This window comes from Saccopteryx leptura, chromosome 4, assembly GCF_036850995.1.
Source record: "Saccopteryx leptura isolate mSacLep1 chromosome 4, mSacLep1_pri_phased_curated, whole genome shotgun sequence".
Lineage (NCBI taxonomy): Eukaryota > Metazoa > Chordata > Mammalia > Chiroptera > Emballonuridae > Saccopteryx > Saccopteryx leptura.
The window spans coordinates 217,214,982-217,241,847 of NC_089506.1; the positions used below are offsets into that span (position 1 = coordinate 217,214,982).

The window sequence follows — 26,866 nt, forward strand, 5'->3', positions numbered from 1 at the left end:
CCTCCTCTAAAAGATAACTTTGTATTTTTTATTTTAGGCAGGTGTTCAACAAAAAACACAAACACACGCACATATGCCCCCCTTCTGGCAAGGGGCTGTGTTGGCAGTTTGAAGTGTCTCTCTTCTTCCCAGGTTTTCCAGCACCTGGGTCAGGGAGGAGAGGCTGGGCCCCGGCAGGACCACACGCTGCCCCGGAAGGGAGCAGCAGTCAGTACTTCCGCTGCCGGGGGAAGAGACCGCTCCCTGAGGCCCGGAGCGGGGGACTGGCGGGGTTGGGCTCCTCGGAGTCCAGGCTGAACAGGTCCCTGCCGGTACGAAGGATCTGCTCCTCCAGCTTCTTGTGTCGCTTCATGTCCGAGAGGACTTTGTCCAGGCGGGCTTCCCGTTTCTGGCTCCGAGCTGAGCTTCCTGGAGAAGGGAAGGTGGGAGAGGTGGAGGGGAGTGAGGCCCTGTGCGTCCACCCGGACAGGGTTACCAGGGAAGACCAGCTCAGGCAGCAGAGGAACAAGTACAGGCCTCGGGGCAGGAAGAGGGAGGTCTGTTCAAAGAGTGTAGAGCTGGGGAGACCTGGAGGAGAAATGATGTGGAGGCCGTGATAAGGGGTTTGGGACTCTCTCTCAACATGCTCCCCCCCCCCCCCAGGAATGGAAACCTCTAACAGGATTTTAAATAAAGAAGTGACATGATTTATTTCTTAAAAGGGTCGCCTGGTCACTGAGATTGGAAGCAGAGACACCAGTTAGAGCCACTGCACCTATCCAGGCAAGAGAGATGGTAGCCTGGGTGAGTGCATGGTGTGGAAGATGGGAGGCTCGCAGGTCACTTGGAAATGTGGAAACCTGCTGCCGCCAGCATGAATGTTGGAGTAAGAGAAAGAGAAATCTAGAACAGCTCTAAGGGTCAATGCTAGGAAAGCAGACAGGGTGGAACCTGGGTCAGATTAGCGATGTACCCAGTATAGGGACCTAGATAACAGTGAATGACCAGGAAGACTCGGACTTCTGCAGAGATGAGATCAAAGGAATGGGAGTCACAACAGGATTATCTGTGACTCTCTCTAAAAGGAAAATAGGGTTACCAATTTAAGCTGATAAACTGTACAGCAGCCAAGGCACCAAACAGGCCTCCGTTAGGAAGTCACTTTCCGAGTAAGTGGGAGCAGAGGCCCCTCACCTTCCTGCCACTTTTCCCTCTTGTCAGTACCTGGGGTGCGTCTCCGATCAATCAGGGAATCCTTTGGTGTCATTGGCTCATCATCAAAGTCAAATTCTGTGGGCATGCGCGGTCTGAAACAGGTGGACAGAGTGGAGGGTGAGGGCGCCCCCCTCAACCTGCTGCGCCCAGCCTGCCCGCCCTCCTCTCTTCCTTCCCTCCCCTTTCCATGCGTCTGGATCCCCTCCCCTCTCTAGTCCCCCCCCTCGGCTTCAGGGGAGCAGCCCCAGGGACAAAGTGTAAGGGGTGCCCTCACTTCTCCTCTTCCTCCTCTTTGGTCTCGGGCTCCTCGTCGGACTGCTCCTCTTCACTCTGGGCCTCAGGCGTGGGTGGCCGGCGGGGCAGGATCTCAGCCTGAAGCTCTAGTGTGCCGTGGGCAGCCAGCAGTTCATAGAGTCGCTGGATCTCGGAGGGGGGCGGCATCCAGGCCTGCCCATCGGCGGGGAGCTCCACCTCCTCGTCGCTGCACGGCACACACCAGTCCTCGGCTTCTCCCTGGGCATGCTCCTCCCCCTCGGCGCTGGGGGTTTCTCCTTGCACCTCCTCGGTCCCAGACCCCTCACGCTCAGCCTCCTCCCGGACTCCTTCCCTCTCTTCCTCGGCTTTATTGGCCGAAGCCGAGTGGCCTCCGGTATCTCCTACGGCCAGAGCTTGGAGGCCGGAGGTCACTTCCCCTTCTTCAGATAGAGGCGCCGCCGTCGTGGACGCAATGTCTCCATGACCCCGGACAAGGGACATAAGCCACTAGGGAAGCAACCCTGCGATTATAGGAGAGGCAGGAGTACTAACCTGGGGAACCCCCCCCCCAGGGGAGGTGTCCCCAAGGATGTCTCTCCAACCAATCAGGCTCCAACAGGGATCCCGGCGACCGGAGCGCCCGTTCCCAGGAGGGGGCGCTCGGTTTCTTCCAAGGACCCCGCCCCGCGGACTGAGCACGGTAGTGCCGGGTTCCCCGGACCCGAGAGAGCACCTGCCCCGCCAACCCCGTGGCTCTCGCCCTCACACTGCAGTTCCACCACCTCGGCCGCGGTACGCACCTGGAGCTAAGACCCGCCTTGCAGGCTGCGCTGGGTCACAGCACGCAAGCGCATAGAGATGGCGCGGAAGGCTCCGCTCTAGTAAAAGCTACTTGGAGAGGAAAGCAAGGCAAGGCTTGCACATGCGCAGGTAGGCGCTTGGGCATTACGGGCTTCAGCCCACAGTCAAGATGGCCGTCGGGACGGTGCGGACGCGTACTACCCAGCTGGTTCTCCCCCCAAAAGGCAGTACTTGCGCACCCGCTGGCGGACCGACGTGAGGACCAATGAGGCTGGAGGCGAGTTTCATGCAGTCTTCATTTATTGGTGTTTCAGACTCATGCAGCACCCGGCATACAAAAAGGGAGAATCAGTTTGATGTGTCTTTTTTTTTTTTTTTTAGACTTTTAGTTTTTTTCCCCACACTTTTTTTTTTAAGAAAACAAAAAAACCCGCTAACTCTGAGCCGCATCAATGCTCGGTCTCTGCCTCCCTAGCTGACTGTCGTATGCAAAAAACCTCTCTTCTCTTAGAAAGTAATTATATAGCTCCCCGCCCCTCCCTAGCTACTCGAGGCCGGGAGCTTTGGTCCTATTTTGGTTTTTTTTTTTTTTTCGTTACGAAGCACGCGAGTGACCCTAGCCCCCATGCCTTTAAGAAACTTGCCAATTCGGCTAAAAAGCCCAGGTGAGGCGGGTCAACTCAGGCTGACCAGAGAAGGTCAACAGCTGCATCCCTCCCTTCTCCCAGGTGCGTGTTCGGAACGGCGCTCACCATCCCTTCACAAGTCCCCAAACTAGCCCTAGCTTGCCAGATCTGCAACCCTGTGGCGCTGGGCAGGCATCCGGACCTGGGTAGTCCGAGGAGAGTACAGCCCCGGGCTAGAGTCCTCTCCTGACCTCGTTGCCCTCCCCCAGCCTGATCTAAGTGCTGGAGTTTTTGTGGAATTAACAGTGGCAGGAGGGTGGAGGGTCCTCGGGATGAATGGATGCCGAGGGAAAACAAGGCAGGGAGAGAAAGGGTGCGGATGGTGTGTAGAGGGAAGGAGAGATAATAAAGGAAAGAACGAAGAGAGAAATAGGGGGAAATGCCAAGACAATGAAAGTGGGGGGTAAGACCAGGATTGAGATGCAGGGAATTTGGGAGGTAGGAGTAAGTGCAGGAAGGCTGGAAGAGATGCAGGGAGGCTGAGAGCAGAGTTTGGGAGGTGTTAAGGGAGGTTTCCAAAAGTGCAGGGATAGTAGGGAGGCCGAGAGTTGGACTGGCTGCAGGCAGAAATGCAGGGAGGCTGGAAACAGTGCAAGGAGGAGGGAGGCCTACGATTGGCAGAGGAGCCTGGCAAGATGCAGGAGCAGGAAAGAAGCTGTAAACAAGGCTGCTCAGGCTCCCTTGGTCCCTGTGGGTGCAGGCCTGGGCCATGTGGGCTCCCTGCAGGGGAGCAGGGGAGGATGGGCCCAAGGCAGCTCCCAACAGGAAGAAAAGTCTTGGGATGCAGGGCAGAGCCCCTCACTTATACACTGTGGAAGAGGAAAAGGGAGGGACAGACAGAGACAGTGGGTGGGGGGAGACAAGGAGAAACAAAAGAGAAGCAGAGAAGACAGGAGAGAGCAGGGGCAGGGGTTAGTAAAGCTGCCCTTGCCGACCCTTCCCTTCCTCCCAGCCTGTCCCAGACCCCCACTCACCGCCTAAGTTGATGACGCAGGAGGCAATGATGATGAGGACCCCCCCTACCAGCGCCACGATGCTTAAGAGCTTGGCCACTCGACCCAGACGCTGGGCCCCATCCACATCCCCCTGCTGCAGACTGTTCCGGGACTGAGGTAAGGCGCGGGGCACCATGGCCCAGGTCAGGAGAAGCCAGCCCAGCAGTGATCAGGTGAAAGAGCAGTCCAGAGGAGATAGGCCAGCCCAGGGTTAGGGAGAGAGGAGAGTCGGAGAGGCAGGAGGAGGAGGGCACAGGTCAGCAAGGCTGAGTGAAACATGTCTGGATATCCCTCCCACCTGAAGGGGTGGGAAAATAGTGGCTCAGAGGGTGAAGACCTATGGAGAGGCAGCCAGGCCCTGGATTTGGAAGTGAGATCCATGCAGAGAGGGAAGGCCAGGCTACTCGGGGGGGCTTTGTTCCAGTGCAGGAAGCTGGGAGCCACAGCACGCTTGGGCCAGGGTCCCGTGGGGCTTACCATGACAGCATAAGCGAAGGCCACGATGTTGACAGGCCACATGGGGCAGAAGCACGACAGGACGGCGAGGATGATGTAGTCCCGAGGTTTCTGGGTGCCTTCACCCCCTTCTACCCCTGACCCTGCTAGTTGGGAGCTGGGGTGGCGGCTCAGGCTACCTCGGGGAGATCCTGGATGCCCACTGTGAACCCTTCCTACTCGGTCCTCCTCCACAAGCTGCTGCAGCACACGGGGGGGAGCCCCGTTGACTGGAGGGGTTTTTGTTGAGGGTGGTGAATGAGGCTGGGGGGCTGAGCCCTCTTCCTCAGAGCCAGCCTGCAGGGGAACCACTGCCCCGTTCTCCTGCTTTTCCCCCACACTCTCAGTCAAGACCTCAGGGGTGGGGTCCTCCTGGGTAGGGGGGTCTGTCTGAAGATCTGGGTTGGGGGCAGGCTGGGAACCTGACTGAGGGTTCAGCTGAGGGGTGGGCTCCGAAGCTGGCTCAGACAGGCCTGCAGACTCCAGGCTGGACCCCTGGTCTGCAGTGGCCTCTTGGCTCACTTCTGGCTTGGACGCTGGCTTCTGGCACTCTTCTTTGGGGCTGACGTTGGCCTTTGGTTCCCCTCCTGGGCTTGAGCTAATGTCTTTGGTCTGGACTGTTTCCGTGGCCCCTGTTGGGGTCTCTGCGATTTCTGGAGCCAGCCCAACCTTGGGCTCTGAGTCCACAGGGGTCCCAGTGATATCTGGACCTGGCTGCAGGGCCTCAGGCTCATCTGGGACCCCAACTGGGACCTGGAGAGGGCCAGTTCCCACCTCAGCGTGGACAGGTCCTTCTCCCTGGGTCTGGGGACCCTCCCCTATCCCCTTCATCTCTGAGATCTCAGAGCTGCTAGCTGCCATCTTGAGCTGGGAGAGGGGAGAAGACCTCTGTGAGGATGGAGCAGTGGAGACAGCAGCAGATCCTGGAAGAGGAGGAGACAGGCTTGGGGTGAGCAGGAAAGCAGCAGCTCTGGGCACTGCAGCCTGCGAGGCTGTGCTCCTGTCTCAGGACCAGCCCTGGGCTGCCTCTAGGGAGAGGAAGAAAAGTTGGGGTTTCCTTTGCCTTGGGGTGGGACATCTCTGGGGAGAAGTGTTCGGATCAAATTCTTCTGCCTGGAGAGCCCTGGAAAAATTAACCCTTTTGTAAACAGGCCCTTACCGTGGTCTCCTCCTGGGCACCCACAACCAGACCCAGCCTCCCAAACCCTAGCAGATGGCCCAGCACCTCCCAATCAAGCTGTGCAAACACGCATTCACTCCGACAGGCAGGCCGGGCAGAGATCCCATACATTCCACTCCCTCTGCGTCCTCCCTCCTACCTGGGCGCCAGCGGGTGCGGTTTTCTTGCTGCGTGTTTGGGGGCACAGGCGCCCTGGTTCCTCCCTGGGCATCTCCTCCGAGCCCCTTCTCAGCCCCTCTCCCAGGGATTCCCTTGCCCCGGGGTGCCTCTGGCACCTCCTCCTTCCATTGGCTTGTCGCTCCCAGTACCACCAGCCAGTCGGCTAGGCGCCTGTATTCCCGTGCACTGCAGCCCTCCCCGGCGTCTGCCGTCTGTCTGTCCACTCCTACCCGCAGCCTCAGCCCACCCCCTGTCTCACCTCGACGCCGGCCTCCAGACTGATCCCGCTGCTCCTGCTGCTCCCGCCGCCGCCGGTTGCCCTCGTTGCAGCAGCCGCAACCCGGGAGGGAGAGTCAGCGAGCGCGGGAGGGAGGCGGCGGGTCTCCCCTCCGCTCTACAGTCCCCTCCTCTCTCCTCTCAGGTCCCCTCCCCTACGCTCTGCTGCCGCACGGCTGCCCCCGCCCCTCGCACGCCTCCCGCCCCTCCAGGCCCGCCCAAGGGAGCCACGCGTGCCAGGCCCGCGTTACCCAGGCAACCAGCTGGGGGACCACTCGCGCCAGCTCCCTGCTCCTTCCCACGCGCACCTCCTGGGGTATCCCCTTCCTAAGCCCCGGGCCCCTCCCGCCAACCGTCACCGGGGGTCCTTGCAGAGAGGGTGTTGGATGAAATGGAGAGGGGTCTGCGAGAGGCAGGTCCTCGGACAGGCAGGACCGGATGGAGCCCCCTCTACGAGCAGAAAGAGAAGGGACATGAGGCAAAACTTGGGGACCAGGGTGGGGTTTCAAGGGAAGGGAACCTGCAGAATAGGAAATCCCTCTACCAACGAAACAGCAGCAGAAACTGATACTGGAAAGGCTCAGGGGTCCCTGGAAAGGAGAGCAAGGACTGGGGAGGGAGCCCCAAGGGGCAGGGCCGAGGCTGCAGGGGCAGCCCTCACCAGCAGGAAGGGGCCGGGGCAGAGGAGCTGAGTGAAGACTGGGGAGACTAGGCCAAGAACGAGGAGGACCAGTGCAGTTTTTCTCGGCCTTCCTGTTCCCAGTCCTGGGGCTCAGACTTCCCCAGCCATTCTGCAGCTACACCATCCGCCCTCACCTGTCAGGGCCTTAAGGGGTTAGATATTTGGCTGGCTTCTAGCAACTCTGCTTCTAAGCCAGACCTCTTCTAACCTGCAGTGGTCGGCTATTTTGGGCCCGTCCAGATTGGGTAACACCTCCCTCCCAGACCCAGGAGTCCTGGAACTTGCTCTCCACAGCCTCTGGAGACTTGGCCTCACCGGAATCTGGGCTGCGGCCACTTGTGCTGCTCCCTGGAGGGAGGAGCCAGAGCTCAGGAAGCGGAACAAGGCTGGGACTGATACCAGGCTCAAGAAACCCCTTGGGGGTGAGAACAGGGGCCCTGGGGAGAACAATTCATTCAAGCCAGAGCCAAGTTTTTATTTAAAATTTATTGTAATGGAATCCACGCAAGAGGAGGGGGTGAAGGATAGGGAACATGCAGGGGACACAGGAACATGATGACATGGCCAGGGGCACAGCTTCTATCTTGGGGAAGAGGGACAGAAAGAAAAGGCCAGGGCTGGAGCTGGGGTGGAAGAGGAAAGGGGGAGACAGTGCAGCTGCGTTTCCCCCACCCCCAGGCAGCACCTCTAGTCCCTGGGTCCCATTTCCCTGGCCTCCTGAAGTTCCATCTCTTGTCCTGCCTCTGGCCTGAGTGACTCCTTCTTTGCTCCCCTTGACTTGTTAGCCTGTCAGACTCTCAAGTAGGATGATGCTTAGGGCCTGACCCTAAACAACCCAACAACCTTGGCCTTCCCTGCCTCTGCCCCTTCTCAAATCTCACCTCTTCCCTGCTCTAGGACAGAATCTTTGATTCCCCTCCTTTCTCTCCTCCCTCCCCCCTGGAAAAAAAAAAAAGCACCAACTCCCCAGGGAGGGCAGCAGACTGGTGAGGGAGACTAGAAGGAGGGCAAGAAGTCCATCGAGGGAGAAGGCTCACAAATCCCTGGAAGGGCAGGACGGGGTTACAGAGAGGAGAGGGGATGAAGGCAGTGGCCGCTCCTGTCCTCTGCCACCCCTGCCCACTGTCCAGGGGTCTTCAACACAACCAAGGGGACAGGTGTGTATGGGGTCAGGTCTGATAGGGAGAAGAGGAGCAGGAGAAACAAATCGTTAAAACCTAGTGAATTCCCCTAAGAACACATTTCTTCCTCCTTTCCTTCAGGAGGCGCTTTGGGTGGTGGGGGAAGCAGTGAAGAGTTGGTGGGAAGACAGGGGGGGCGGAGATGGTACCAAGGGACTTTCCTCCATTCTCCCCTCTCCCTCTCACCAGCCTGGAGTTCACCAGGGCTGGGAGGGAAGTGGCTGAGAGCTCACAGGCACCCCCTCAGCCCCAGAGAGGGCGCCCACAGCCGTGGGAGGGGCTGCCACTGATGCAGCCGCTGCCGCTGCCGCCGCTGCTGCCGCCGCTGCCGCCATTGGACAGACCTCACCAGTACCTGCACGGACAGAAACACCAGATCACAGCGCCATCTGAATGGCAAGAGTCTTGCCCCTTAGCGCAGACTCCCCCAGACTCCCTCCCCTGGGACACAGCCGTTGCTCAATTCCTGTTGGTCCCCAGAGGCTTTGGCCTGCATCCTTACCCAGTTCTCCTAATGGGCCCTCCCTGTCCCCAGAAGTCTCCCTAACTGGAATGATAGATGGACATCCCTGGCCTTCCTAAGATCCCCTATTGGGCCCCTTGAGCCCCCCTGTCCCACACACACCATCCACCCCCAGCCATGCCCCACGCCTTGCCTGGTGGGTGCGGGTCCCCCTCAGCAGGTAGGCTGTGGCTGGGGGGCATCTCCCGGGACAGGGGGGGCGGCCCCCCCCAGGTGGGTCTGCATGTGGCCGGCCAGCTGGGCAGGGGTCTTGCAGTGCACGCTGCACAGCTTGCACAGGATGCGGTCAGCCCGCGGGGCCTGGAGCCCGTGGTCCTTTACCGCGTGGATGCGCAGGTATGCTGCCGTGGTGAAGCCTATGGGGGGGGGGGGGGTGGATCGGGATGGGGATGGGGTCAGCCGTGTGGAGACCCCAGAGACGGGGCTATTCTCCTGGGCTGGGGACACCCTCAGAGGGCCCTGTCCTCCTCCCACCACATCCTTGATAACCTGGGGCCAACTACTCTGCTGGGGTTGGCAGGGCACAAGCCTACCCTAAGGTTGAGAACCTGATTCAGTAGTGTCTGCTCCTTGGCACCGGTACCCAGAACCCCCTCTCCGTGGCTGGGGGGAATCTCTCCTGGGGTAACAGGCCACCGATTCCTAGCCACTTGGAGGGTCGACCCTCAGTAGAGACGGCTGTGTCCCTTCCCTCCAGTGTCCCCCCCAGTCTTCAGCCCAGTTCCTCAGTGAATAAGCCAGTCTATTTAAAAGCAGTTTTCACTGCTACTAGGGCAGGGCACATACTTGTTTAACCCCTGCCAATGTACTCCACTTGGCTGCAATTGAAACCTTGTATGTCAACCCTTGGGCACTGGCTCTCTCGACCATGCCTCCCCCAGAGCAGCCATGTCCCACTGTGCCTTCTCCCCACGCAGCCAGAGGTTGCCTCTTTCTGGTAGATCACCCTTCCAGTTCTGACCACTGAACTTAATGACCGATGTTCAGTGGTGGCACTGTCACTTATTTGCTTCCTAGAGGGCTCTAGATGCGAGCTCTCAGCAACAGCACCTTTAACTCACACCTGTGGAAGGGCCTCTGGCTGTCCCTGCCCTTAGTCCCCGGCCCCCCCAGCGCCCCTCAGCATGTACCTTTGTTGCAGAGCTCACAGACATGGTGCGGGCCCTGGCTGTGCACCTTCATGTGGTCCGAAATGTACGCTGAGCTCAGCATCTTGCCACATACGTGACACGGCACCTTTTCCTCGTGTCGTACTGTGTGTGCCCGCAGTCGATCCTTCGTAGCAAAAGCTGCCTCACATTTCTGGGGAAGGGGGAGGGGTGTGGGGGGTGTCAGGAGAGTTAAAGCTTCAGGGAGTGGGGAGAGGGGAGCAAGAGATTAAAGGGATCAGAGCCTTGGGGGTCTTTGATCTGTAGGAAATGGGAATGAGACGATGAGGCCTTGAAGAAGGGATGAGAAAATGGAGTGAAAAAGCAAAAAGAGAGAAAAAGGGGGTCTGAGAGGCTGAACTCAGACAACTACAATGAGGATCAAAATCATGGAAACAGGACAGAAGGTGGGCCTCCTACCTCACATTTGAAGGGCCGCTCTGTTGAGTGCACTTGTCTGACGTGACTGTTGAGGTGATCCGGCCTGGGGATAGTTGGGGTTGGGGTTAGGGCCCTGGGGTATGGAGATGCCTCCAAAGCTATCTAACTTAGTACAAGAGGCCTCTCAAAGGTCCCTTCATTTTCTCCCAAATCTGGGGCTTCAGAGTCCTGGGTAGGCAGGAAGTCCCTCCCCTGGAACGGGGCTGCCTCCTCCATGCCAAGCTTTCCAACAATCTAAAGACCCACCTCCTTTGGCTCAGTACCACCCCCTGCTCCCCTGTAACCCGGAGAGGTTTTTCTCCCGCCTCCCTGGGAGTGGCTCCCAGTCCCCATCCTTAGAAACTTCCTCCCTTCCCAACAGTGGCCTGGCCACCACTATGGCCGCCCCCCCTCCCCCCCCTGCCCAGCGAGCCCAGCGAGCGGCCAGGCCCCTGCACACCGGGAGAAGCTCTTGCCACAGTGGGAGCAGTTGTAGGGCTTGTGCACAGCGCCGTCATGCGAGCGCACGTGGTAGCTCATGCGGTCCTTGCGCTTGAAGCGCTGCTGGCACACGGGGCACTGGTAGGGCTTCTCGTCGGAGTGCGACAGCTTGTGCCGGTTCAGGTGGTAGACATCGCGGAAGGCCTTCCCGCACATCTCACACGCGTGGTTCTTCCGGATGCGCTTGCCCGAGGCCGTCGTGGTCACTACGCCGCCGGCCGCCACCGCGGCGGCCCCGCCGCCGGCCCCGCCTTCTCCTCCCCCTCCGCCGGCGCCGCTCAGCTGGGGCACGCTCAGGAGGCTCAGGGGCACCATGGTGGGCATCTTCATAGCGCCCGAGGGCACCCGGCCGGCCTTGGCTCCCGTGTGGATGGCCTCGTGCCTCCGCAGGTTGTAGCCGTTCTTGAACTCCTTCGCGCACAGAGCGCAGATGTAGGGCCCCTTACTCTTTGTCTTCTTCTCCAAGGCAGAGGCGACCGGGGCCACGGCCACCGTCGAGGCTGGGGCTACGATGGCGGTGGCTGCGGCCGCGGCGATGGTGGCCGCGGAGACGGGGGGCGCGGCCTCGGCAGCGGGCGCCGACACCGGCGGGGGCGGCGGCGGGGGCGCAGGCGGCTGCTTCAGAGCCGCTGTGTCCACAGTGGAGGCGGCGGCCGGGGCGGGGGGCGCCGCGGCGACGGCGGCGGCGGCGGCGGCAGCAGCGGCGGCGGCGGCGGCTGCAGCCGACTCCTGGGCGGCGGCGAGAACCGGGAGCAAGTCCACCTGCAGGGGCTCGGCGGCCGGGGCCTGGGGCGTGGGTGGGGGCGCCGGCGCGGCCTGCGGAGACAAGGCAGCCGGTGGGCCGCGGCCGCGGCAGGCGCCCTCTCGGCCCGCCCGGCCCTCCGAGGCCGGCCCCTACTCACCTGGAACGGACTCTGGGCGCAGCCCTGGGAGGCAAAGAAGCGGGACTGGAGCTCAGCCCCGACCTGCAGGGGGTTCTGGGCGTGACCCTGAGGTGGCGGGAAGGAGTTCATGAGGCCGCCCACCCCCCGGGAGTCCAGGCCCAGCACGGGGAAGGGGGGGGCCAGCAGCGTGCACGGAAACACGGGGAACATGGCCTCGGCCACGGCGGGGCCCCCGGGGCTCAGCGGGGGCCGGGGGCGCGGGCCGCGCGGGGCCCGGGCTCGGGGCGCCGCCCCCGGCCGGCCGGGCTGGGCCGCGCCGAACGCATGGCCCGAGGGCCGCCCGCCGCCCGCGCACCCCGGCCGGCGGGAGGGAAGGAGGGCGCCCGGCGGGCCACGGAGCACGGCGGCGACGGTGGGGGCGGGAGGCCCCGCGGGGCCGGGGACCGGGGGCGGGGGCCCGGGCGGCGGCGGCGGCGGCGGCGGTTGGAGCCTGGCGGGGCGGGGTGGGGGGAGCGAGGGAGCAGCCTCGGCCCCCGCCGCGCGCGCGCCCAGCCGGCGCCTCGGGGAGGGCGGGGGAGGGCGCGAAGGAGGGAGGGGGACAGCTGCGCGCGCACCGGGCGCGCGGAGGGGGGGTGGGACGGGCGGGAGGGCGGGCGGGAGGGGGTGTGGGAAGGGGGGGTGGGGGCGGGGGAAGGGGGTTGTTACCTGGAAGATGAAGCTGCTCCAGTTGCCGGGATCCATGGCGGAGGGAGGGAGGGAGGTGGCTCGCGCTCACCCTGGGGCGGGAGGAGGAGGAGGAGGAGGCGGCAGTGGGGGAGGGGGCACCTAGGGAGGAGGCGCTCGGGGCGGCGGGAGGGGGAGAGGAGGAGGAGGGTGGGGGGAGCGGAGCACACTGCGCGCGGGGAGGGCGGGCGGGGGGCGCGAGGACACAAGAGGCTGGCGCGGGCGCGGGCGCGAGCGCGCGCGAGGCCAGTGGGAGGGGGGAGGTAGGAGAGGGACTCTGGCGGGGGAGGGACCGGAGGAGCCGCCCAGCAGCCCGAGTCGTCCCAAGCGCGAGACCCCTGAGATGGCCGCTGATTGGCTGACGATGGTGCAGGTGGTGGGCGCGCGGGAGACAGGGCGGCTTCTCTCCCCCCCACTTCAAAGACTTTACCCCCCTCCTCCCCCGGCCAGCGGCCGTTACTTCGCGCGCACGCGCACAACACCGCTGTCGTTGAGCGGGAGAAAAGGGGAACGCGCGCCGGGGGTACGGATGGGGCGGAGCTAAATTCAGAGCGCGCGCCCGCCTAACGGTCGTAGTCCTCAAGATTTCGCGAGTTTTTTGTTTCCTGTCGGCCACCGTCCTTTCCCGTTCCAAGTTTATTTACAACCCTGCGCTGCTTCGTGTTTGCCCAAAGATGGCGCCCAAGGAAGTTAACAGCGGAGCTTGTGCCCCGTCCCCAGGGCAATTATGGCCCCAGCCCCGCCCCCCACAGTCTAATAATCAGGCTGAGGCAACAGAGTTAAAACTGTATTTATAAAAGGAGCAGTTGTACAGGATTGGAGAGAGGAAAAAAAAAAAAGGCCGAGTGAAGAGAGGCGCTTTCAGTTAGGAGGGGCGGCAGCGCTGGCCCACAGCGGCGAGACCCAAGATGTTTGCCTGCAAGAGGGAAGAGGACAGCAGCGTTAGAGCCCGAGGACAGGGCCAGGGCAGGGAGAGGAGGGGCCGCACCACGTGCTCACCTTCAGGAAAGACTCCAGCTGCTTCCCTGACATGACCTTCACACGTTCCAAGTCCTCCACCTGGCAGGACAACAGCTGTGGGCAAGGAGTCCAGGGGGTCCCGGACTCTTCCCTACACCCGCCCACTCCACTAGAGGCCACCCTCCCAGGGCCATTACCTGGCTGAAGGGGCCGTGGAGCTCCCTCCAGCCCAAGATGAGCTGGGCCTTCTTTTGGCCAATGTGCTGCAAGCTGCGCAGATCCTGGGCTGAGCCTTCATTTAGCATGTCTAGTATTTTTTGGCGCCCATGGGCCAGTAGCTCTGCGCTGATCTGCAGCTCCCAGCAGTCCTCGGCCTTCTCCTTCGGTTCTGTGGCATCCAGGCTCTCCAACTAGGTGGCAGGGGGAAGTGAGCAACGAAAACAGTTTGCTGTTCAGCCCCCAGCAAGCTTTGGACTTCTCTGCCAAGGACAGGAGCCTGACAGTGGCTACCTTTCCCGCCCTCCCAGCCTCTCTTTCCCTCCTGTCAGGTGTCTGTCCAAAAACTTCCCCTTCTGGTCACCTATCTGATTCTCATTTTATCCAACCTGTGCAAGAATAGTAACAGTTACTGTACAGATTAAACGAGTTCATGAATGTAAAGCACATAGTAAACTCTTAAATCTGGTCCCTCATTTTTAAAAAAGAATAAGCTCTCTTTCACCCCTGGGAAAACACACAGAAGATAATCGGCACCGCCCCCAACCACGCCATTTCAGTTTTTAGGTAGCTCTTCCACCTTTGTTTCATTTCACTCCAGTGTTTAGGTCTTGTTTTCCATATGAGCGCCTAAGTGTGTAGAGGGCAGGACCCAGGCTACATACCAGGCTAGTAAATAGGTACTGAGCATGACAGCTATGGGGAAGAAGGGAATTAATAGACACCTATTCTGCTAGAAACATGCTTATCACTGCATTCCATCTTAAATGCCCTGTGCCTGATCTCTGTAGTCAGAACATAAACAACTTGGAAGAGCTGTAAATAGCTGACATTCTGGCAGGTCATGCTGAAGCTTACTACCCCTTAATTCCAGGCACTGGGCAGAGCCCAAGCCCCCAGCTACTCTTACCTTCCTCTTGCGGCTTTTGTTCTTCAGGATATGGATGTTGTAATTTGGCGAAGCTGCCTGCTCCTGAACTGAACGAAAAGAACTGAAGTCATTGCAGAAGCTACTTTTCATCCTCCCTGGAAGCCACTTGGTTCTCCCGTTTCTGATTCCCCAGATCCCCTCCACCTCAAGTTAACCTCTTCTTTTGTTGTTCCCACAGGACCTTTTTTCCTTTTCTTTAAAACTTTTTTCTATTGATTTGAGAGAGAGAGGAAGGGAGGAAGAGGAAGAGAGGAAGAGAGGGAGAGGGAGGGAGGGAGAAGAGAGGGAGAGGGAGAGAGAAGCATCAAGTCACTGTTCCACTTAGCTGTGCACTCACTGATCACGTCTTGTTGGTGTCCTGACCGGGGATCAAATCCGCACCCTCAGTGCACCCTGTCCACTGAGGCAGCCAGCCAGAGCCCACATGACCTTTCTCATTACCAGTACTTGAAAGTAATCAGAGTGGTCTTGCACGATAATCAGTTATGCGCTTGTCAGTCCACCCCACTGTACTGAACACCTGAGCAGAGCAGCAGCTGTTTCAGATCCTCCTCACCCATCCCCGAGGCTGGCATATGGTGGGAGGACATAAGTGACATGAGGACTCCTGCTCCTAACATTGCCTCCCTCCTGAGATCTTTTATCTGTGCCCTTCTGGCCCCCAGAGCCAAACTTACTCAGTTGTAGGGGAATCACCACAGCCTTTTTGAGGGGCTTAGCCACCGTGACTGTGCGGCGAGCAAGGGGTCGGAGCATTGTGGGAGAGCAGTTCTCTTTGTCTTTAGGGTCCACAGCCTCCTGGGCCAGCACCTTGGCTTCAAGTTCTTTTTGCTTCATCTTAAGCCTCTGTTGGCAAGGATCAGGAAGAGATGTGACCCAGAACCAACTTTAGGGCACTCTGAAGGACAGTGGATTAGGAAAGTGAGTGTGCAGGACTCCAAGGTCCTAGAGGGCAGAGTGAGGATCAGTGGGAGAAGCTAGCAGGAGACAAGTTGAGCCCAGTATAACTAAGGGCTTTCTGATGATCACGGCTGTCCAGAGGTGGAACAAGCCTCTTTCTGAAACACTGAAGGGAGGGGCTGTTCAAGCACAGTCTTCTAACTTAAGAACTAAGACTTATGAAATGGCAATGTCTTATATTTGTTGTTTTTACCCAGAATATTTTTTTCCTCTCACCTCCTCACATCTCATCTCAATTATCTTTCCAAGTTCCGCCCTGTTAAAAACACTCCAGCAGAAGCTGAAAAACGGGGGGACTCCAGTGCTGGGTGCAAACTGAATCCAGCCTGTCGGTGTCCTTCCTTATCTAATAACCCTCAGATTACTTCTCAAGTCCAACAGGAATCCCAGCCCCCCCCCCCCCCCCAACACTCACTTCAATCTCCAAATCCTTCTCCTCCACTGTCTTCATGAGGACCATTCGCTCTCGCTTTGGGGTGCTCAGCAGAGGGGCCCCCTGGGAGCCAAGCAGATGATCCCAACTCAGGAGGCGCTCCAGCATGGCCGGGTCCATACTACTTAGCTTCTGCAGGGGGCTGAGCAGACAAAGAGGTTACTCCCACCTACCTCTTCGCTTGGCACCCTCTCCAGCAGCAGGAACCTCTCATCATGCCTTCACTTGGTGTATTATGTGGCTCTAGAACCCTGGTGTTAACTTGGACAACTGATCAAGTCATCCAGACTCGGTACAGTGTGGAGAGTGATCACTACCTGCCCAAGTAACCTCTCGGGGATACCAGATCAGACAAAAAGCACTGAATGAAGACCCGAGTTCCAGGAATTCAGGGCCTGTGAGCCTGTCTATTTGAAGGGGCAGTCAGGGAAGCTTCACAGAGGAGGTCATCTTCAACAGTGCTTTGAAAGCCACTAGAGACCTCAAAAGCCACAGCTTTCTCCTGTGGGCAGTAGGAAAGGCCTATTCAAGTAGAGTCCTAAGCATAATAATGCCTGACATCTGGTCTGTCTGTCTGGGATTTTTTCCCCTCACATCTGATCTCCATTATCATTCAAACTGAGTTTGATGCCACCTTTCCCATGATGCCCAGCTTGACCATGTATCTTTTTTCCTACACTCTGAACTAGCTCCTCAACGACAGGGACTGCCCTGTTTTTTTTTATGTGCAAGTGCCTAGGAAGAACAGGATCAGAAAATATGGGTGGGCCCTGGCTGGTTGGCTCAGTGGTAGAACATCGGCCTAGCGTGTGGATTATGGATGTCCTGGGTTTGATTCCTGGTCAGGGCACACAGGAGAAGCAACCATCTGCTTCTCCAACCCTCCCCCTCCCCCTTCTCTCTCTCTCTTCCCCTCCCATGGCTCGATTGATTCGAGCACATTGGCCCCGGGTGCTGAGGATGGCTCTGTGGAGCCACCACTTCAGGTGCTAAAAATGGCTTGGTTGAGCATGGCCCCAGATGGGGGTTGCCAGGTAGATCCTGGTCAGGGCATATGCAGGAGTCTGTCTCTCTGTGTCCCCTCCTCTCGCTTAGAAAAGAAGAAAAGAAAAAGAAAAAAGAAAATACAGATGAACATTAGAAGGCATTTCTTTCTGGCTTACTTAACAAGCAGCTTCTCCCTCCTTACTGCACTGCATACTGCCTACCTTGTACCATATACTGATGTTTTTGTCGTATTTCTCCTCCTCAAACGTGAGCTCTCTGAGGTAAGGGTCTGACCAGGTCTAATGTGCCCCATCTCTGAGGTCACCCTTAAAATGCCCATGTGGCAGCGATACTGCCTGTTGACATGTGACACAGATGTACAAGTACGTGTATTTCTGAGTTTGTGTACACAGGAGGGACTGCTGACAATGGCTTGAGAAGACAAGACTGAAAGATGGACCTGTGAGCCAACGGCACGCTTTTATGGACGTCTCTCTTCCGCAGCCACAGCAGCCCTCGGGGCACTAACGCTTGGCCTCTGCACTTCATCCATGTTCAGTACACTGTTAAGGGAGGCTTTATTTGGGCTCCACAGAAACAGAGCCAAATTAAAAGTACAATTGGCGACACATAGAAAGCAAGACCACTAAACAGAGGTGACCTGAGAAGGAGTGCATACTGGGCCACGGGGCTACCAGAACTGGGGAGGGAGGCCACACACACAGAAGGGACTCCGTTTAGAGAGGCTCTGTGTGGACTGAGGGCGGGAACAGAGTATTCTTAGGACTGCTATCGGCTCCTGGGAGAGTCATGAAGAGACTGGACTTTTCACCCACAGGCTGAGAGGTCTCAGTGAGACATATCTCTTCATCTCTTCCTCGTCTCCCTTGCTTTGGTCTTAGCCTCAGGACCTGAAACACCTGATCCAGATCACGCACTGAGCCAGAAGTAAAAATACCTGTCCTTGAAACAGCTGCCCCAAAATGGGAGGTGTTGCCTCAGGGGTTGGAAAATGGAAGGGGAGAGGGCTAGGTGCACCAAGGAAAGGACCAGGCTCACCGCTCAAGGATCTGACTGGCTCTGCACCCAACCCAGACACAGCAGGTAAGGGAATGTGCCCAAGATCTCTTCGCATCTGCTCACCTGAATTTCTGGGAAGCAGCTGGAGGTGCCAGGGACTCGGGGTTCCCAGTGTCCTCTTCCTCAGGGCCTCGGGCTCTCTTTGCCTCTGGAGGACCTACCAGTTCTTTCTGAGACAGTTTAACAGGTGCCAAGCCTAAGGAAAGATGGGGTGAAGGACTGTCAGCCTCTGTGCTACTGCTTGGTGGATTTAGCAAACCCCGTTGTCCAGACCGGCTTGTCCACTCCTGCCAACCCCAGTCCTCACCATGAAGCTGTAGACTCTCATTGGTAAAAGGTCGGTTGATCACCTCCTTGGACCTGGCGGCAAAGTTGAGTGCAGAGACTGTGTCGAGGTAGAAGCATCTCTCAGGGGCAATGTTGGCAATGAGGATGCTGTGCGCTGAGCCACCCAGAGAGTCCTGAGGGACGGGGACTTGGTCAGAAGGCCCCACATTTCCATTCCTTGATTGCTATTTCCCAACCCCACAGGAGGCCCAAAAGCCTTGTTCTCCAGCTCCTTTTGCCCTGATATGGAGGCCTGACCTGCAACAGGCGAGTGAGCTTGCTGTCCCGGTAAGGCACACGAGGGAGGCCCTGGTTCAGCGCATCCACCACCTTGCCCAGTACAAAGAGAGAGGAGTTGATGGCTCCGCTCTCCTTCAGCCTCAGGCCCTTGTTGCCTGTGCGCCGGTTGTCCTCTGAGCCAGCCAAATCAATCAGGTAGAGTTTCCCCTCCCGCTGGCGAAATGGGGCCAGTCGTTCCTGCTGATCCACCTGGGGGTAAGAACAAGGGCCCAGGCTTAGCTCAGGCCCAAGGGCCTTCCTGGGCCTCACCTGTCAGGTGACCTCACCTTAACCAAGAGCACAGCATGACTGCGGGAGGAGCGCTGGTTGAGCCGTGTAGCTCCTACAGTCCGATTGCGACTGGCTGGCAGGAAGTGCTGTTCAAAATCAGCAAAGCTAGTGATGGACCTCTGGGTGAGGCCCGGAATCAGTATGTTTCCTCGACAGTCTTCTCGGATCACCAGGTCTCCAGATGCAGGGTCCAGGAGGTCTAATACCTATTGGAGCAATGAGACATATGGCCAATTTTCCAGACACAGGCTGCTTACTTCCTGGGGATCAGTCTCCATTTCTCTGCTGGATTCTCCAAGTTGTACCATCTACTACCCCAACCTGTCTTTCTGTCTTAGCTCCTTGCTACAGCAGAGCTGCGTGTTCTAGAACTAGGTCTTACTTCGACCCTTTGCAGTCTCTCCACCCAACCAGAGCAGGGCCTCACCTTTTCCTGGTAGATCTCTAAGTAGGACATAGAGACGCAGAGGGCCCATGGCCGGCCCTCAGCGCCCTCCTCCCGCGTGAGCTGGAGGAGATCCATGAGAGCCCGGGGAATCACTCCAGGCTGCTCTGCGCTGCCCAGCATTGTGTGTGTCTTCCCTGGGAAAGAATGGAGAGAGATGGGGTTGTCCTCCGCACTCGGGAGCCCTTTCTAACCCAGAGCTGGTCTTCCTCTGACTCCCTTACCTGCCCCTGTGGGCCCATAGGCAAGTACACTGGCATTCTGCCCTTCCAGCAAGTGCCTCAGGATGGGCTGCACTGATCCAGCGTAGATGTCCCGCTGAGAACTCCTTTCCCCATAGAAGGCATCAAACCTGCAGGCAGGAAGGAGGGCATTAACAGACGGGTGCAATCTCACCCAGACCTACAGGATAACACTGGCCTCAGATTTAAAAGAGTCTGTATCCCTTTTCTTACACAAAGACCCTTGAACGAACACCTGTTCCATCCAGTTCTTATACTGGCGTTAGGAATAGAGAGATGAATCTCATGTCACTGCTCTTAGAAGCTCTGTAGTGTGGTGGGATGGATAGATACCCATACTTTCCTGTGACTCAGGAAACTACTCACTGGGAGAAATAACTGATTCTGCTTGAGGAAGGAAGATTTGCCAAAGAAAAGGATATTCTAACTATCAAAAATAGCACACAGCCTGACCGGTGCAGTGGATGGAACGCTGACCTGGGACACTGAGGTCCTAGGTTCAAGGCCCCGAGGTCGCCAGCTTGAGCATGGGCTCATCCAGTTTGAGCACGGGGTCACAGCCTTGAGCGTGGAATAATCAACATGATCCTATGGTCGCTGGCTTGAGCAAGGGGTCAATGGCTCAGCTGCAGCCCTCCAGTCAGGACACATATGAGAAGTAATCAATAAACTAAAGTGATGCAACTACGAGTTGATGCTTCTCATCTCTTTCTCCACCTCTCTCTTACAAAAAAAAAAAAAAAAGGCACACACACAAGACGTGTGTATAAAAAGGTTAGGCTACTTAACTGGTGGTGGCACAGTGGATAGGGTGTCAACTTGGGACACTGAGGTCCCAGGTTCAAAACCCCAAGGTCGCCAGCTTGAGCACAGGCTCATGCAGCTTGAGCAGAGGATCATCAAGACCCCAAGGTCACTGGCTTGGCTGGAGCCCTCCAGTCAAGGCACATATGAGAAACAATCAATGAACAACTAAAGTGCCACAACTACAAGTTGATACCTCTCATCTCTCCCTTACTTACTGTCTCTCTCACTATAAAAAAGGGGTAGGGCTTCCCAATCTTTTTCATAACACAGTACATATAGAAAGTAGTGCTTGTACATCATAATGGAGTAAATAGAGGATGCTGCTTATGACTAGCTGAGACTCCACACACCTATAGTTCATTCACTGTACTCTGGTAGAGAGGCTGTTGCTGAGGCTACAGCAGGGATTTTTTTTTCTAAGTGAGAGGAACGGAGATAGTGAGACAGACTCCCACATGTGACTCCACGGAGATCCCACTTAGCAACCCCCATCTTGGGCTGATGCTTAATCAACAGAGCTATTTTTAGCACCTGAGGCTGATGTACTGGGACCAACCAAGCTATCTATGCAGCTGATGCTTGAATCAATCGAGCCACTGGCTGCAGGAGGAGAAAAGGGAGAGGGCGGGGAGAGGGAGGAAAAAAGAAGCAGATGGCTGCTGCTCATGTACCCCAACCAGGAATTGAACCCAGAATGTCTATACATCAGGCCAATGCTCTATCCACTGAGCCAGTCGGCCAGGGCCCACAGCAGGGATTAATGTAAGTGGAATACAGCATATATTTGGCGGATGAGGCTGGAAAGAAGTTAAAGGCACTGTCAAGGCCTGGAACAGGGTTGGCAAACTTTTCCAGAAAAAAACAAACAGTAAATATTTTTAGGCTTTGTGGGCCATATGGTTCTTTTCACAAATACTCAATCCTGCTATTGGAAAGCAGACTCAGACAATATATAAATAAATGAGCACAGTTATGTTCTAATTACGTTTTATTGTAAAGATTTCTGCTCAAACTCCTGCAGGCTACAGTTTGCCAGCAACGAGCCTAGGATGACAAGGCAGGGAGTCTGAACTTTAAATCTCCAATGGAATTTTAAAGTAGCTGCTCTTGTCAGTCTGTCCCCCAAACCTGGGTGGCCTTCTGTGACATCACCCAGCCACCAGCTCGGCCGGTTGGCTGGTTGATGCTCCCCAACCCTGCCCACACCTTCCGCAGACCCTAGCCGGGCTCCCCTGCTCATCTTTGTTGTTCCTCCCCTACTTTGTGCCTCTTTCCCCCACTGGACTGGGAACAGTAATGTACGTCTGGTTGGGCCTCCAGTTCTTTTGTCACAGCACCCTACAGAAGACCCGTCACCACGGGCACCTGCAAACATTTCCTCAATGAACAAATGATGGCGTGGGGAACAAAGCTGTGCTAAGGAAGGGGCAAGGACCCTAAGGAAGCAGGTCAGAGACATTGGGCAAGTGATTGTGTGAGCAGGCCTAAGAGAGAGAGGGATGGGAAGAAAGAGTGCCTGAATCTTACTGGTATTTGAGAGTCTCCTGGTGGTTCCTCCAGTTGGCAATCTCTAAAGAACAGTTGTCCAAGCCCCGTACACAGGGGGTATCATTTGCTCCAGCCATTCCGCCCACAAACGGCCTCAGCCGTACAGCCACCCTCACTCGAGCTGGAGGCGGGCGCCGGGTAGCTCCCGCCCTGCTTAGCCGACAGCGACCAGCTCCTGGAGGAGAGAAGTTTTAGCATGAGTGTGGCGCAGCACAGAGGAAGCAGGGCCCAGCTCTGCTGAGCCGGGAGGGGAAGCACGTTAGAGGAGAGGTCTCTGACATCACTGAGCTCTGAAGGGTGGTCAGGGGCGTGCCGAGCATTCCGGGCAGAAGGAATGGCACGGGCAAAAAAGCACAGTGTGCAAGCGTGGGACCCCTCGGAGAACTGGGAAGGCAGGACTCAGTGTCCGCTAGTGAGGGTGAGCACAGAAGGGCAGGATGGACGGAGAATACATGGTCTCAGGCCGAGGACGGGGAGGGGGAGTGGTCAGAGAAGAGAAATTCTGTACAGGTCAGGGACTAGGAACCATATAGTGTACTAGCAAGCATTAACACTGATTAAGCACCGACTACATGCCAGGTGCACTTTAATTTTCACCGTGTCCCTGAAAGTCTCACTTTATCAATGAAGAGGTGTAGCAGCTCTTGTGAGCACCTTGGTATTTTATGGGGACATGTGGCCATTATTTTATTTTATTTTTATTGATTTTAGAGACAGAGGAAGGGGAAAAAGGGAGCAGAGAGAGACAGGTGGAAACATTCATTGGTCGCTGATCAAACCTGTAACATGGGTGTTTTCGGTGTTTCGGGACAATGCTCTAATAATCAACTGAACTAACTGACCAGGGCCCATTACTTTATTTTTATCATAGCCTATATTGTTCTTTTTCCTCTTCAGAAGAGGGAGAAGCAGAGCCTAAAAGCAAAACAAAACCCCAGCATCTTAGTAGCCTAGAGACCCCCACAGTCAGGGACAGGGAAGGAGGGCTGGAGGCAGGGGCCCTGGGAACACCAGTGACCACAGCTCATTTTGTGGAAAGCTCTTTCCCACCCAGGCCAAGCTGTGGGTGTTCCTAAGCTTGGCCTCAGTTCCCTCCCTGCTCTTCAAGTAGGTCCAGTGGGAGTGTAGACAGTAGTGTGTACATAAATAACCTGGAAGTGTTGGGGACCGCAAGCCAATAGAATCTTTATGGTTTAGATTTTTGGGGGAGAGGTGTGGGGAACTGGCAGTAAGCTGACAGTCTGCCCATCCCCACCTCACTTGTTCTGTGAAGTTGCTAAAGGCTGTTTTTCTCCACACCTCCATGTTAGCTGAGATGCTGGATTGTTTATACTCCTCCTATCCCCCACGTCTCTTGTCCTATCCCCCATGTCCCTCGGGGGATAGGACAAGAGACGTGGGGGATAGGAGGAGTATAAACCTGTTTTTAATGAACATGCCACGTTGCCTCCTATTGTGTACCAACCAGTAGTTTTTTTTCCTTTATTGATTTGAGAGAAAGAGAGAAGCATTGTCTCATTGTTCTACTTAGTTCTTTTTTTATGTCAGAATCAAGTTTTATTTATTTATTTATTTTTATTTATTTATTTTTTTTACAGGGACAGAGAGAGAGTCAGAGAGAGGGATAGATAGGAACAGACAGAAACGGAGAGAGATGAGAAGCATCAATCATTAGTTTCTCATTGTGACACCTCAGTTATTTATTGATTGCTTTCTCATATGTGCCTTGACCGTGGGCCTTCAGCAGACTGAGTGACCCCTGCTCAGCGACCTTAGGTCCGAGCTGGTGAGCTTTTTTTGCTCAACCCAGACGAGCTCATGCTCAAGCTGGCGACCTTGGGGTCTCGAACCTGGGTCTTCCGCATCCCGGTTCGACAATCCATCCACTGCGCCACCGCTTGGTCAGGCATATATTTTTTTAACTTATTCATTTTAGAGAGGAGAGAGAAAGGGGGGAGGAGCAGGAAGCATCAACTCCCATATGTGCCTTGACCAGACAAGTACAAGGTTTCGAACTGGCGACCTCAGCGTTCCAGGTCGACGCTTTATCCACTGCGCTACCACAGGTCAGGCCCACTTAGCTCTGCATTCATTGGTTACTTTGTGTATGTGCCCTGGCCAGGGATCAAACTGGCAACCTCGGCCTGTTAGGATGACTCTCTATTCACTGAGCAACCTGTTCAGGATTAACTAGGAAAGTTCTTGGCAGTTTTGACTCTCTCCCCTCTGCTGGTTTTAGCAGCTGGTTGTTGGGAGCCATAGGCTCAGAAGGCAAGAGGATGGTCTATGATGGTCAGTCAGTACAGAAACAAGACAAAAAGGCGGACAGATTACCCTGGGAAGACTCTTATACATAAGTAAGGCTTACCCATAAGCAGATGGCCTATATCAAAAACTGAGCCTCTATTCCTTCACCTGAAAAATGAAGCTAATTATACACCATTTCTTGCTTTATGGTTTAAAAGCACTTGGGCATGTAGTTTTAATTTGACTTTCATTGCAATCCTGAAAGTCAGCAGCAAGTAGAAATTAAATTCTCAATTATTACCTTGTGACCTTGATCAAGTGACTTAACATCCCTTAACCCTGGTTTCCATGTCTATAAAACAGGGTAGGATGAGCCTTGGAAGGGCTTAATGAAGATTACAAGAAGTAACATGTAAAATTACAACATAATAACTAGCATACAGCCTGACCTGTGGTGGCGCAGTGGATAAAGCTTTGACCTGGAACGCTGAGGTCCACCGTTCAAAACCCTGGGCTTGCCTGGTCAAGGCACATATGAGAGTTGATGCTTCTTGCTCCTCCTCCTTTCTCTCGCTCACTCTCACTCTCTCTCCTCTCTAAAATGAATAAATAAATAAATAACTAGCATACAGTAGGTAGGTTCATTATTCAAGGTAAGGCAGCCTGTGTTCAAATCCCAACTCTACCACTTACAACTAAGTAAATAACCTAAGGAAACAATTTTCTATTCTTGTGCTTTCATTACCAAACCTGTAAAATGGGAATGAATAAAAATACCTACTCGTTGGTACAGCAGTAAATAAGGTAATTCATATAAAAATACTTACAACAGCATTGAGGGAAACACACCTTACTTCCTTCCTATAACAAAATCTCCCCTTGTAAAATGACTGGCCCACTCAGGCTCTGCGAGGTGCCGCCATGGCTCTCTTCAGCTAGCTCCTCCACCCAAGCACTGATCACACTCCCCTGGAACTGCGAATCTGTCTTCTCCATCTAACTGTGAAGTCGGTGGGAACAAATCTTCCTCTGCTCACCTTTATACCCCCAATGCCTGGCAGAGTAGGCTCTCAGAGAGTATTTGCTGAACAAATGAAAATTTGATGAATAAACTAACATAAAACATTAACTTGTTCGTTTTCTATTTTCATCCTAAAAGCTGCTTACTGCCATTCTTGCCCCAAAGCGCATGGTCCAGGAGAGGAAGGAAGAGGCACATGTAAACAGCTGCTTACAGGACCAGCGTCTCTCCCCTTCATCATAAAAGCAACTTCGAGACTGGGCGAGGCTAGGACTTACTCTAATTCCCCCACACACACAATTCCCAAGTTTTATTCACCTTAACTCTCCCTCTCTTTTTTTAATTTTTAAAAACTGATTTTAGAGAGAGAGGAAGGGGGAGACAGAAAGGGGGGCAGAAATATCAATCTGTTCCTATAGGTGCCCTGACCAGGGATGGAGCCAGCAACCTCTGTGCTTTGGAATGAAGCTCTAACCAACTGAGCTAACCAGCCACGGCAACTCTTCCCTCTTTTATGATGAGGAAATTGAGCCAAGGAGGGCATTTTTGGCCCCTCTTTACATCACAAACAGGAAGTCACTTGGTAGTCTTTTTGTCCCACCAAGGTCTGGCAAACTCCTATCCAACCTCTGAAACACATCTCACGTATCACTTCCTTAATGAAGTCCTCCCAGAATACCCAGGGTTACTTCAGATTCTGGACTCTAGATAGCAGTTTACACATATCTCTCATTGCTTTTCGTGTTTATTATATATTTATATGACTACCTACTAAAACAGACTATAAGCTCCTCTAGGGAAGGGACCCTATTCATTCAAGTGTTGTTATGATACCTACCATGGACCAGACACAGTGGGTCTTGGAAGGGCAAGAGCAGGTTGTGCTCAGCCAGCAGGAATTTTACGTGCTTGGACGTAATGGTTAAGGGCAGAGTTTCTAGAGTCAGGCTGCCTGAGTGTGAATTCAGACCCTAGTATTTACCATTGTGTTAACTTTAGGCAACCTATTTAACCCATCTATGCCTGTTTCCTCATCTATAAAACAGGGACTATAGTAAGCCACCTCACAGCATTATGTGGAGATTGAATGACTCGTCACCATAAAGTGCTTACAACTGTGCCTGGCACCTCGCAAGGGGTCAACATGTGTCTGACATTCTACTAGACAGCCTTTCCCCGCAGGGCCTGACAAACAAGGACTAGAATACATTACTAGGGTGCCCACCATCACTACGGACCAGAATTCAGTCCACAGGAAGACAGCACAGACATATGTAAACAAATGCTCACGTACGAGCCTCGGAATGTTCTAACAGCCTTTCCAACCCTAAGAGAGCAAAGCAGCACTGTCCTCCATCCACAGCTAGAGTGAAAGAAAGCAGGCCCTTATTTCCCTGTTCCGTGGCCTCGCGCTAAGCGGCAGGCCATCTAACCGGGCCTGCCCTGAGACGTCTCCGGGGTCGGGCTCCCGGGCAGGGTGTCACACCCAGCGCCCTTCTCTTTGTCCTTACAGAGGTGGAGTGGTCGCCACCGTGCGCTCGCTCGCTCACTCACGGGATCTCCGTGGGGTCATCGCCCCCGTTTTACAAAGAAACTGAAGCTCACAGAGGGCAAGGGCGCTGGCCTCAAACGAGGCGCTGAGTGCCAGAACCGGGTCTCAACCGAGTGTGCTGACCCGCGCGGAGAGGTGGAAACAGAAGGAAAGAGCGAGGGGGGCTGAGGCGCGGTGACTCCCACCTTTCGCCAGCGGCCCCTGTGCGCCTCTCCGGGACAACCACGGAGCCCGGGCCAGATGCCGACGCACTACCGGACCAGGCTCCAGACCTCGGCGCCCAGCCCAGCCGGGCTCACGTACCTGAGATAGCCGCCGCCATCTCGCGTCGCCTCAGCGGCGCCGAGACCCCTTCATCCATTCGGCCGCCTACTTGAACCCGCCTCTCCATTCGAATTCCCCGATGCCCCGCCCCCTTCCGTAGACTCCACCAATCA

The 26,866-nt window shown here is 55.8% G+C and overlaps 4 protein-coding genes across 8 annotated transcripts; all 4 read right to left on the bottom strand.

The window, feature by feature from the left end:
- Positions 1 to 12: 12 nt before the first annotated feature.
- Positions 13 to 2,374, bottom strand: PAGR1 (PAXIP1 associated glutamate rich protein 1). Of its 2 annotated transcripts, none has more exons than XM_066383250.1 (4): positions 2,250 to 2,374; positions 1,469 to 1,956; positions 1,204 to 1,286; positions 13 to 408 (listed from the first exon to the last, which is right to left on the bottom strand). In XM_066383250.1, exons 2-4 carry the CDS (start codon positions 1,948 to 1,950, stop codon positions 209 to 211), a joined length of 765 nt encoding a protein of 254 aa, XP_066239347.1. In that variant the 5' UTR covers positions 1,951 to 1,956; positions 2,250 to 2,374; the 3' UTR covers positions 13 to 208. The 2 variants fall into 2 exon arrangements, with proteins under 2 accessions (XP_066239347.1, XP_066239346.1); XM_066383249.1 differs by having other exon boundaries at positions 1,469 to 1,970; positions 2,250 to 2,370.
- A 1,254-nt stretch (positions 2,375 to 3,628) lies between these two features.
- On the bottom strand, positions 3,629 to 6,152 carry PRRT2 (proline rich transmembrane protein 2). 2 transcript variants are annotated; one of them, XM_066383248.1, is made up of 4 exons: positions 6,025 to 6,152; positions 4,409 to 5,349; positions 3,911 to 4,043; positions 3,629 to 3,745 (listed from the first exon to the last, which is right to left on the bottom strand). In XM_066383248.1, exons 2-4 carry the CDS (start codon positions 5,285 to 5,287, stop codon positions 3,735 to 3,737), a joined length of 1,023 nt encoding a protein of 340 aa, XP_066239345.1. In that variant the 5' UTR covers positions 5,288 to 5,349; positions 6,025 to 6,152; the 3' UTR covers positions 3,629 to 3,734. The 2 variants fall into 2 exon arrangements, with proteins under 2 accessions (XP_066239345.1, XP_066239343.1); XM_066383246.1 differs by having other exon boundaries at positions 3,655 to 4,043.
- A 1,038-nt stretch (positions 6,153 to 7,190) lies between these two features.
- On the bottom strand, positions 7,191 to 11,836 carry MAZ (MYC associated zinc finger protein). Of its 3 annotated transcripts, XM_066383251.1 has the most exons (6): positions 11,399 to 11,834; positions 10,456 to 11,312; positions 9,996 to 10,059; positions 9,558 to 9,729; positions 8,561 to 8,783; positions 8,121 to 8,259 (listed from the first exon to the last, which is right to left on the bottom strand). In XM_066383251.1, exons 1-5 carry the CDS (start codon positions 11,588 to 11,590, stop codon positions 8,581 to 8,583), a joined length of 1,488 nt encoding a protein of 495 aa, XP_066239348.1. In that variant the 5' UTR covers positions 11,591 to 11,834; the 3' UTR covers positions 8,121 to 8,259; positions 8,561 to 8,580. The 3 variants fall into 3 exon arrangements, with proteins under 3 accessions (XP_066239349.1, XP_066239348.1, XP_066239350.1); XM_066383252.1 differs by lacking the exon at positions 8,561 to 8,783 and having other exon boundaries at positions 7,191 to 8,259; positions 11,399 to 11,832; XM_066383253.1 differs by lacking the exons at positions 8,121 to 8,259; positions 8,561 to 8,783; positions 9,558 to 9,729 and adding an exon at positions 9,741 to 9,866 and having other exon boundaries at positions 11,399 to 11,836.
- Positions 11,837 to 12,875: 1,039 nt separating this feature from the next.
- Positions 12,876 to 26,843, bottom strand: KIF22 (kinesin family member 22). The gene is made up of 14 exons (XM_066380038.1): positions 26,733 to 26,843; positions 21,589 to 21,784; positions 19,237 to 19,364; positions 18,995 to 19,149; positions 18,564 to 18,773; positions 18,256 to 18,486; positions 17,978 to 18,131; positions 17,734 to 17,866; positions 15,586 to 15,745; positions 14,888 to 15,056; positions 14,190 to 14,257; positions 13,261 to 13,473; positions 13,103 to 13,162; positions 12,876 to 13,019 (listed from the first exon to the last, which is right to left on the bottom strand). Exons 1-14 carry the CDS (start codon positions 26,818 to 26,820, stop codon positions 12,969 to 12,971), a joined length of 2,016 nt encoding a protein of 671 aa, XP_066236135.1. The 5' UTR covers positions 26,821 to 26,843; the 3' UTR covers positions 12,876 to 12,968.
- Positions 26,844 to 26,866: the final 23 nt, after the last annotated feature.